The sequence below is a fragment of the Corvus brachyrhynchos genome, unplaced genomic scaffold (assembly GCF_000691975.1).
Source record: "Corvus brachyrhynchos isolate BGI_N302 unplaced genomic scaffold, ASM69197v1 scaffold130, whole genome shotgun sequence".
Taxonomy (NCBI): domain Eukaryota; kingdom Metazoa; phylum Chordata; class Aves; order Passeriformes; family Corvidae; genus Corvus; species Corvus brachyrhynchos.
The window spans coordinates 811,954-821,829 of NW_008236193.1; the positions used below are offsets into that span (position 1 = coordinate 811,954).

Consider the following 9,876-nt stretch of genomic DNA (forward strand, 5'->3'; position numbering starts at 1 on the left):
GATGGCATCTCATTCCACCCCCTGCCATGGGCGGGGACACCTTCCACTGTCCCAGGCTGCTCCAAACCCGGTCCAGCCTGGCCTTGGACACTGCCAGGGATCCAGGGGCAGCCACAGCTTTAGCTTCAGGTTTCATTTTTAGAATCAGATTATGGTTGTGAGAAAAGGGTGAGTGAACCAGAAAATGCCATTTTCGAGAGCGTGAAGCTGATTCCGCTGCTGCAGCTCGGAGGCTGAGGGCAGGATGAGACCACCACCAGCAGCAGCTGAAAGCTTCCAAGATCCCTGTTTTTCCCAGAACTTGTTTGTAAAGTTGTAGTGTCAGAGCTGAACTTTAAAAAAAAAGGGGAGAGAGGAGAAGTAGCATGTTTTTATTCCCAAATTATTATGGGTTTTCCCTTTGTATCAATTTGGACAGAGATCAAAGGTAGAATAGAGCTTTATTGCGCTAGTTTTTGGTTTCTGTTGCATTTTGCATTACCTCAGAGTGGCAAATACAGGTGTGGCAGTTCAGTAATGCCTGTGCAAGTTCTGCCTGTTGTTTACCTGGGTGATTGTTCTGTCCAGCTCCCGGGGATCTACAGACACAGGGGGGGTTTGTGGAAAGCCCCCTGTGAGATGTGTGTGTGAGCCAGTCTCTGGCTGGAAATTACACCTTCCTCGAGGTGTGAGTACCTGGGCAGGTTTTTAAAACCAGTCCTCGAACCTCATCCTTAGGAGGGTTTCTGACTGATTTGGTGGGACTTGTGGGTTGGATTCAGAGTGAGCAGGAAAAATGCAGGATTTCAGGAAGAAAACTGTGTCAGGGATTTTGTCAAAGTGGCAGAGTTGTCTTTGAGAGAGTTTTGGCTCTCTTCAAACTCAGGGTTCCACACGGAGGAAGGAGAATTTAGTGCTGCTATGTGGGGCTCTTTTCTTCAGAGTGTTTTTCTCCTGAAGGTTTGATGACCAAGTGTCAGAAATTTGGGATCGCTGCTTGTCTCTGCCTCAGGTTGTTGACATCACTGTGCTGGGAAACTTCACACTCTTGTGTGAAACTTATTTTGTTGAGAATTCCTTACCTTTGCAGCACAAATGTAAGAAGTTGGAAGGGAATGTTTTTAACACTCCCCCAAGGATATTTTGATCTTTTCCAAAAAAAATTGTGGAGCAGAATGCTTTTACTGAGTCTGTACTTTGCTTTTCCTCTGGTGCTCTGGTTTGCCTGCAGGGAAGCTCATGATTTCTTCTCATGAGAAGGAAACGGCCTCAAGTTGCACCAGGGGGCGTTTACGTTGGGTATTAGGGAAATTTTTTTCATGGAAAGGGTTGTAAAGGATTAGGACAGGCTTCCCAGGACAGTGGTAGAGTCATCATCCCTGGAAATGTTCACAAAACAAGTGGATGTGGCACTCGGGGACGTGGTTTAGTGGTGAACACGGTGGTGATGCTGGGGTGATGGTTGGATTTGATGATCTTAAAGGTCTTTTCCATCTGTAACAATTCCATGATGCCTGAGTTGAGCCCTACAGAATCATCTGGTTGTATTTGTGTTTGTCCCTGCATTACAGAGCTGCCACTTGGGCTCTTCTTTAGGGGTGTGATGCTTCTGGAAATTTGGGAGATTCTGTGTGTCTCGAAGTGCTTTGTTTGGGATTTTTGGGGGGTTTTTTTGGTGTGGTTGGAGTCCAAGTTGCTGAACGAAGACCCCCGCACCCCGTTGCCCTGCGGGGCAGGGAGCATCATCCCTTGGGAGCGTCATCCCTGCCACGTGCTTGGGACAGCCCCGGTGGGAAGGGGCAGGTCGGGTCCCGAGGCTGCTCCAAGCGGAGCCCCGGGATGGGGCTGTGCATGTGTGAGGGTGTGGGGTGGGCTGTGGCAGCTGGAGGTGTCGCCCACCTGGTCTGGCATGGTTTTATGGCTGTGCCAGCCCATCCCAGCATAACCCAGCTGGAATGTGGGACCCCGAGGCAGGGCTGGGTGTGGATGCTGCATCCATGGATAACGTGAGGATGCTGCGAGAGAGACGCTGACAGTGGTGGGTTGTGCAGTGTCCTGGGGTCCCCATCTCCCTCGGAGCACTGTCGGGGGGTCCTGCAGCCCTCCAGGAACCCCTGGTGCCGGGATTTGCCTGGAGCAGAGCTGGGGAGAGAAGTGAGAGGAGGGAGCAATGGAAAGCAAGAAGGAGAATCACTTTGTGTTCTTCCCCTGCCCCATCCAGCGAGGAGACGAGGCTCTGAGTGTCTGCTTTCCATGACCCTTTTCCCCTGGGTTATTCCTGCCTCCGTTTCTTCCAGAGGAAGGCGGTGGCTGGGTTTGCTCGGGGTTTTTTTTTTGTCTTTTGTCCCTTGCTTCCCAAGTTGTGCAGATCCTGTGCAGGCTAAATGGGAGAGCGGAGGGGAGGAGACTGTGATGAGGGAGGAGGGGAGAGGGCCTGGGCAGCCGCTCTCTCCTTAAGGATATAAGGCAGGAAACAAAGGGTGAGCTGCACATGGAGAGCAGGGGCACCTGGCAGGCCTGGCCCTTCAATGGGCTGCCCTGAACGCGGCTTAATCCGCACGGAGAAGTCTGAGAATGAGAGCTGGGGGTGGCTCGGGGTGGGTCCCAGCAGCCAGGTCTGTTTTGTTAGCGGGAGCCAGGCAGGCCGAGCGATAAAGCCCCGGAGCTGGTGATGGACGAGCATGTAAAATCCTTTGCAACTTGTAAACTCCTTTGCAACTTGGCCGTGTCCTTGTCTTTCACACTCGGGGAACTGTGACAGACCCTAATTTGGGAGCCCAGGATCAATCTAGGCTCGAAGCGTCGCTGCCTGGGGGCATGTTACAGAGCAGAGGTTGGGGTTTGCAGCTTTGTACCAATATGTCTCATTTCTGGGCCTCTTTAAAATCTCTGTGCAAAACCAGGAGTTCAGGAGGAGTGGCAGGAGGTAAATTCTGTGTTTTGTGACATTTAAAGGGCGCCTTAACAGGGCTCAGAGTTCCATGATGTTGGGGGAGTTTCTGTGTGTCCTGGTGTGCAGCCAGAATCCTGCTCGAGGTTTGGGTTCCTCTGGCTCCCCTCACACCTCTGACCCTCCCAGGTGTGTGTGGGTGCCCCAATGTCCTGCATGGTCCTGCCAGGGGGTCCCCAGGAGCTCCAGGGCACCCCACCCCTTCCTTTCTCTGTCACCTTTTGGTCATAGCTTTGCTCCCTGATCTGCTGTTGTCCCAGACAGCCTGGGGATGATCCTGCCTTTTGCAAGACCTAATCAGAATAAAAGTTTTTCTTCTGAACATTTCAGTGCTTTTCCTTTGGGCCAAGCTTCCCCAGGAAGAGACAGGACTCTCAGTCACTTCAGGTGGGTTTTTTGAGACTCTGAGCAGCTTTTCAGTTCTTCATTGCAAAATGACCACAGCACATACTAAACACACAGAGATGGAGGGCTCTGTTCACTTAAAATCCTGTCTTTGACTGTACTGACTGTTCTGGAAGTTACTCTGCACTTAAATGCATTATTTTTAAACCTGCTAAGACACTAAACCCTAAATTGGAGCAGCAGATCTTGGAAGAGGAAGCAGTGCCATGTTCTTCATGCAGCAGGAGTTTCTCTTCCTGGCTTCACTGGCAGTGGCAGCTCTGTCCTAAAGCTGCTGGAGTTGGTTATTCCTCTCTCTGGATTGAGGCAAATAACTCCCTTTATAGTTTGAAAAAGTGATTCACAAATCTGAGGCTGGACACAGGCGCTGTTCCTGGCTCCTTGGTCCTACTCTGTGTTGTCTCCTGACCCAAGTGCAGCTCCACAGGGTCCAGCTGAGGAATAACCAGTGAGGGAGTGTTTCCTCCTCTCCCTGCCCTCCAAAGATGGATTATTTTCCTCAGCTGGTTCGTTTGCATGAGCACTGGGCTGTGTGAGCAGTGGTGGTGGCAGGGAGGAGATCCAGGCAGGATAAGCAGCTTGGGAGCACTTGGAGCCAGGAGCTTCCTAAGCAGATGCTGTGTGGGATGACCACAACCTTTCAGTCTTACCTCCTTTGAGAGACTTCTCCAAATTTCAGTTTTAGTATAATCTATATGAAATTTATCTCAGTTTTTGGAGAGCTTTTAATACTTTGATTCTTTCTGGGTTTAAGGGTTTTTTTAATGTATTTTTTTTTTCATGCACAGTCTGACTTGGCCTAATTGCTTTGTCACTGTCCTATACCAGAAATTCTCTGCTTATGCTGGTTTTCCCCAAACAAAGCTTCAGGGCAGCAGACAAGATGTGAAAATAGACTTTTCTTCTGTTTTGTTTTGTCTCTGTTACGACCCTGGTGAGGTTGTCAGTATCTCACCAGTGTGAGAGAAGGTCATTTTTGGTCTTAAAATGCCTTCCAGCCCATTAACCTGTGATAGTGTGATGGATATACAGGGAATGAGCTTCTCCTGGATGGGAGCTAGGATTGAATATGCAAGTTGCAAGGTGGAGCAAACCAGAAGTGAGAGTAATTGAGGGAATAAAGAGGTGTTATGATGCTCACTGAGAAGGTGAAGAATACTTGGTGCTTACTATCTGTACAGTCCTACACTGCAGCCATAGCACACTGGCTTATTTTTGCTTTATGAATAAAAAAATAGCTTATGATGTTGGATTACTTAAAAACACCCACAAAAAAACTCCAAACGAAACACCAATAAAGAGTTGGAATAATTTGTGCCTACTCTCCAGGTTGAGTCTTTGTGGAAACCCAGGTGTTACAGAAGAAACTCTCTTCCCTTTTGCCATTAAAGGAAAATTTTCCAGGTTTTGACCTTTATCTTTGCATCACTTTGTAATTCTTTGTTTTGCAGCTTGTCAGCAGTTAACTTCTGCTTTTCTCCTTTCCTGAAGTCTTCAGGACGCTACAAAAGACATAGAATCAAACCTGAATGTGCTGTTCAAGAGGCAGGGAGAGGAGACAAGGAGCATTTGTGGTGCTGGTCAAATGCAGCAGTCCTGGGAGAAGAAATTGTACTTGAAAATGGGCATTTACTATGAGAAACAACTGAATGAAAAGTGCATATGTGCTGAGATCCCCCCTGATGGTTATTGTGTGAATTATGCTACATGTGTTTACCTGATCTGAGTCTTCCTCTTGACATATAAAAACATTTTAACTTAATTTGTCTGTTCCACACGAGGAGGAGTTAATATGAAAGCAAAACCACGCATTTTAGAGTTGAATGTGAGCTTCATTCTTGAAAGTTCAGCACGTGTTTTTCAGGAAGGAAATAAAAATTCTCTCTCCTGAGTTGCACAGGCGCTGCTGTGGAAGTGCAGAGGGTTCTGGTTTCCCTCCATGGCTCTTTGGTGTGTTTGTTCCAGCCCCAGTGGGAAGAAGTTCCGGAGCAAGCCACAGCTGGCACGTTACCTGGGCAGCTCCATGGACCTGGGCACCTTCGACTTCCGCACAGGGAAAATGCTGATGAACAAGATGAACAAGAACAGGCAGAGGATGCGCTACGACTGCTCCAACCAAGCCAAAGTAAGACTGAGAGGCAGTGGCGCTTCCCCTCCCTGCTGTGGGACTGCCAGAGCAGTGTCTGGGAGAGAGGGAAAGTGAAGCATTTCATAACTGAAGTGTGAACTTGGAGTTGTGTCAGAACAGCTCTGTTGGTGGGGGTTGGACAAATCCCAGGGGGTTGGTGCCATGGAGGAGAGTTGTGGTACTGCTCAGCCTTCTGTGTAGAAGGGCAGGGAAGAGACTGTCACCTTCCTCAGTTGCCAGCACAAGGAAGGCATTGACCTCTGGGAATGAGTCCAGAGGAGCCCCTCTGCTCTGGAGCCAGGCTGGGAGAGCTGGGGGTGCTCACCTGGAGAGGAGAAGGCTCCAGGGAGAGCTCCGAGCCCCTTGCAGGGCCTAAAGGGGCTCCAGGAGAGCTGCAGAGGGACTGGGGACAAGGCATGGAGGGCCAGGAGCCAGGGAATGGCTTCCCAGTGCCAGAGGGCAGGGCTGGATGGGAGATTGGGCAGGAATTGTTCCCTGGGAGGGTGGGCAGGCCCTGGCACAGGGTGCCCAGAGCAGCTGGGGCTGCCCCTGGATCCCTGGCAGTGCCCAAGGCCAGGCTGGACATTGGGGCTTGGAGCAGCCTGGGACAGTGGGAGGTGTCCCTGCCCACGGCAGGGGTGGCACTGGATGGGCTTTGAGGTCCTTCCCAACCTAAACTGTTCCAGGATTCCCTGATCCCCCTCCTTGCAGTGTGAGCTCACCTCTAGCATGATCTCCTCTAGATCCCCACATCTCCTGGGGCTGTGCAGCGGCTCTGCCCTGCCCTGGCCTTTGGTTTAAGAGGAGAGGAGGGATGTGGGTCCACAGGGATGAGGAGATGCTGCAGCTCCTGCCAGTGACTCCTTGGAGCTCTCCCAGGCTGTGCTGGTGACTCAGCTTTGGAATTGATGGAAGGGGAGGTGGCATTTGGGGCAAAAAACGGGAGAGGGAAGAGGACTGTGAGGCCTATTTGTAGAACAAAATAAAAGATTCTCTAGCTGGTAATTCAGATTGTTGAGGTGTAGTCAGGGTGGCAGTGGCAGGCTCCCTGTCTGGATTGATTGCCCCAAGTCATTCCTAAGCATCTTCATCGGATGCTAAAATCTTTCTCAGAACCCCAAAGCTGCTGTCCATGCACCTAAACACCAAATGTGGAAAAGGTACAATGCTCATTTTTGAAATACATCAGCCAGTCAAGAATCATCATCACGAGAGTGCTGGGAACATTTCTTGCAGCCCTGGGTGCTGCAGTGATATTTTGAGACCCGCCTTGAGGCAGAGACCAGCAGCTCACACACCTCTCAGGCTAAAAATTCTGCCCAAAACTCTCAATAAATGTACAAATGTTATCACTGGCTTCTGAATGGATTAGCACCCAGATGGTTCAGAATTATATTTGTCCTGAATACATCTTTTCTGCATCTCATGAATAAATCTGTGAAGCAGAAGTGGTGTTTGCATCCCCGAGAACAAAGTGTGTCCTACAGCCATTCCAAGAGTTGTGTGTTAGATTTTGGGGATGAGGAGCAGTCTTCCTATGCTCTCCCTAACAGAAAATGCAGTTGTGTAGTGCAAAATTGATCATGAGCTTCATTAAAAGCTGAACTTTGTTCAGAACCAAAGGTAAAAAAAGGTATTCAGCCTCCAGCTGTGTTGGTTTGTTTATTGGTCACAAGTGGATTTAAAAGGAATGGTTTGGAGTGGTTTCTGGATTCAGAAAGCAGCCTCTAAATTCCTGTCTGTAATGTTTTTATTTTTTAAAAAATACTGTGTTGTAATCCTCTGTTTTAGTGATTACACGTGGCTTCTTCTGACTCCTAAAGTCATTAAAAATGGGAGTAAAACTGATGGGTATGAACTAGAATGGGAGGAGGCTGCTATGTTAAACAGAATGAGTGGAAAACTTTGATAGGTCTAGGGCAAGATTTGAATTTAGTTATGCATTTTCAGCAGCCTAACTTGTATAACTTGAGATCAGACAAGATTTCAAGCCCAGGAACTGTTCCTTGCTGCACATCTTCGTGGCTGTAGTAGCATTTCAGCAAATTGAAACTATTTTTGTGGGCTTTTCCTTTTCTTTTTGCTTGAAACAGGGCAAGCCTGATTTGAACACAGCCCTGCCTGTGAGACAGACAGCCTCTATCTTCAAGCAGCCCGTCACAAAGATCACAAACCACCCCAGCAACAAGGTGAAGAGTGACCCCCAGAAAGCTGTGGACCAGCCCAGGCAGGTAAGGCTGAGAAACTCCTGGATTTGCTACTGGGAGGATCCCAAAATAATCTGCTTCAATTGTGTGATGCTGAACAAATACTTCCTGGCAGTTCCTGATCTCTGACACTTCAGAAAAAGCTGGTCTTTCAGAAGCAGTGGCTTGCAGGGCCCCCAGCTCGTACATCAGAACAAGCCCCATTGCCAGTCTCTAGCTATGGGCTCTGTGCCCTGGGATTTATAAACTCCAGCCTTTGGCTAGATCACAGTTCTGGTGTAGCTAAACTTGAATTTCCTTAATGCTGAAATTAAATGTTATCTACAAAATTATTCAGACATTGTAACCACTTCAGGGGACACTTAGGTTTAGAATCACTGTCAAACGTGATTGTGTAAGAATTGCGTGTTCCATTAAATCCATGTTCCTGCACAGACCCATCCAATGTGGTGTTACTCTGCCAGTAGATCATAAATTCACTTAGAATGTCATTATTAATACAAAATCAAAGCGTTTTTCTTACCATAATGTGTATTTGCAAGCAAGAGTACACACCAAAATTAAAGGCAAGGGTGCTCAGGACAAGGAGAGGCCCTGGTAAAATAAGCTGTACTGGTTGGAACACTGGCAGCCTTTTCTGAAAACTTCAAGAACCACATTTTGAAGGCAGTTTTTAAGAATTACATAAACCTAGTTCAACTTGAACCTCCAGGTGTGAGATAGAATTTACCTGAAATGGACTTGGGTGGGATTTTTTGGTGGTTGGGGTGGGTTTTTTTCTGTTTTTTAAGCAGGCTGGCAGGGACTTACCATGGTTTCCTAGGGAAGTAGAACCTGTATGGTCACAGTGTTGTTGCTGTTCCTGCAGTTTTTATAGTTAAGGCAGCAAAAGAGAACACTCAAGATAAAATTCCCTCTCCAAATTCTGAGCTGGATTTGTGTTCCTGTTTAAGATACTTTACTGGACTGCAGAATATTTTGACTTTTGCTCAGCAGACTCCGGGTGTTTCTGCAAAACTTGAAAGCAGTGCCAAGTCCCATCATGCACTGGCTTAAAAATCCCAGAATCCCAGAATTCTTGGGGGCTCGAAGGGATCTTAAAAATTATCCCATTCCACCCTCCTGCCATGGGCAGGGATACCTTCCACTATCCCAGGTTGCTCCAAGCCCCGGCCAGCCCGGCCTTGGGCCCTGCCAGGGCTGGGGCAGCCCCAGCTGCTCTGGGTAACAAAAAAAAATCACCTGTTTGAAAGGCTAGAGAACAGGCAGCCTGTGCTTGGGCTGTGCCCTCATTCTCCTTTTTGGAAAAGTCACGTGGGGTCAGTTGCACTTGGATTTTGACAGGCAGGAAAAGGGGGTGGGATGTGCCTGGAGTGTTTGAGGTGAATTCTTGATTTCTCAAAACCTTGATAAAAATGTGGTTTTTTGCAAGATAGTTGATCCTCCAGCTATTCACTGATCACCCTCCTGCACCAGCTGCAGAGTTGAAGGTATAGCAAGGTGATGTATTTGGCCTTCTACCAAACCAGACATTCAGGTGCCTTTAAGCTTGGGGAGAGCCTGTGACTCAAAATCTGGTAAAGAACAGACACAGGGGAAAGGACTAAACTGCTGGAGAAGAAGAAAATAATAATTTACCGTGAATAGAGTTCTTGCATTCCTTAACTTTCTGTGGGCTATGTAGGAGAGAAATAGGGTGTAAAAAAGGCTGTCTCACACTGTGGGCTCGTAGCTGAGGTCAGCAAGCCTGGCCTTGATGCTGCAGCTCAGAGCAGGGAAGGTACCAGGCCCTGGAAGAAAAGAGAGTTTTTCAAGGCAGCAAACTGGTACAGAGGAGTTGTGGGGCTGATTGGCAACGAGGATTGTTCCTGCTGTTGGATGTGGCACGTCCCTTCTGTGGTAAATCCACACTAAACTGTCCCCAGCACTGCTGTTCCCTCTCTGCACAGGAGCAGGGATTTTGTGGAGTTGTCAGTTCTGTTCCTGGTTGTGCCAACAACCTCCAGTAACCACCTGCTTTGACTGCAGCTCTTCTGGGAGAAGAAGCTGAGTGGACTGAATGCCTTTGACATTGCAGAAGAGCTGGTGAAAACAATGGACCTTCCCAAAGGGCTGCAAGGTAATCAGAGGGTGCCCCTCACTTAGGGCTGGCATTTTGGCACCTGGCAGCAGTGAGTGAAGGTGCTGAGCATCAGCTCCCTGTTCCC

General features: G+C 48.5%; 1 protein-coding gene across 1 annotated transcript in view; it reads left to right on the forward strand.

The window, feature by feature from the left end:
- The first annotated feature begins 74 nt into the window (after positions 1–74).
- The window catches only part of MBD3 (methyl-CpG binding domain protein 3), a 15,172-nt gene continuing 5,370 nt past the window's right edge, over positions 75–9,876 (forward strand). The window contains exons 1-4 of the mRNA XM_008639127.2: positions 75–3,316; positions 5,300–5,459; positions 7,556–7,693; positions 9,698–9,788. Coding sequence (XP_008637349.2) covers positions 3,201–3,316; positions 5,300–5,459; positions 7,556–7,693; positions 9,698–9,788 — 505 coding nt within the window. The 5' untranslated portion in view covers positions 75–3,200. The remainder of the gene's footprint in view (positions 3,317–5,299; positions 5,460–7,555; positions 7,694–9,697; positions 9,789–9,876) is intronic.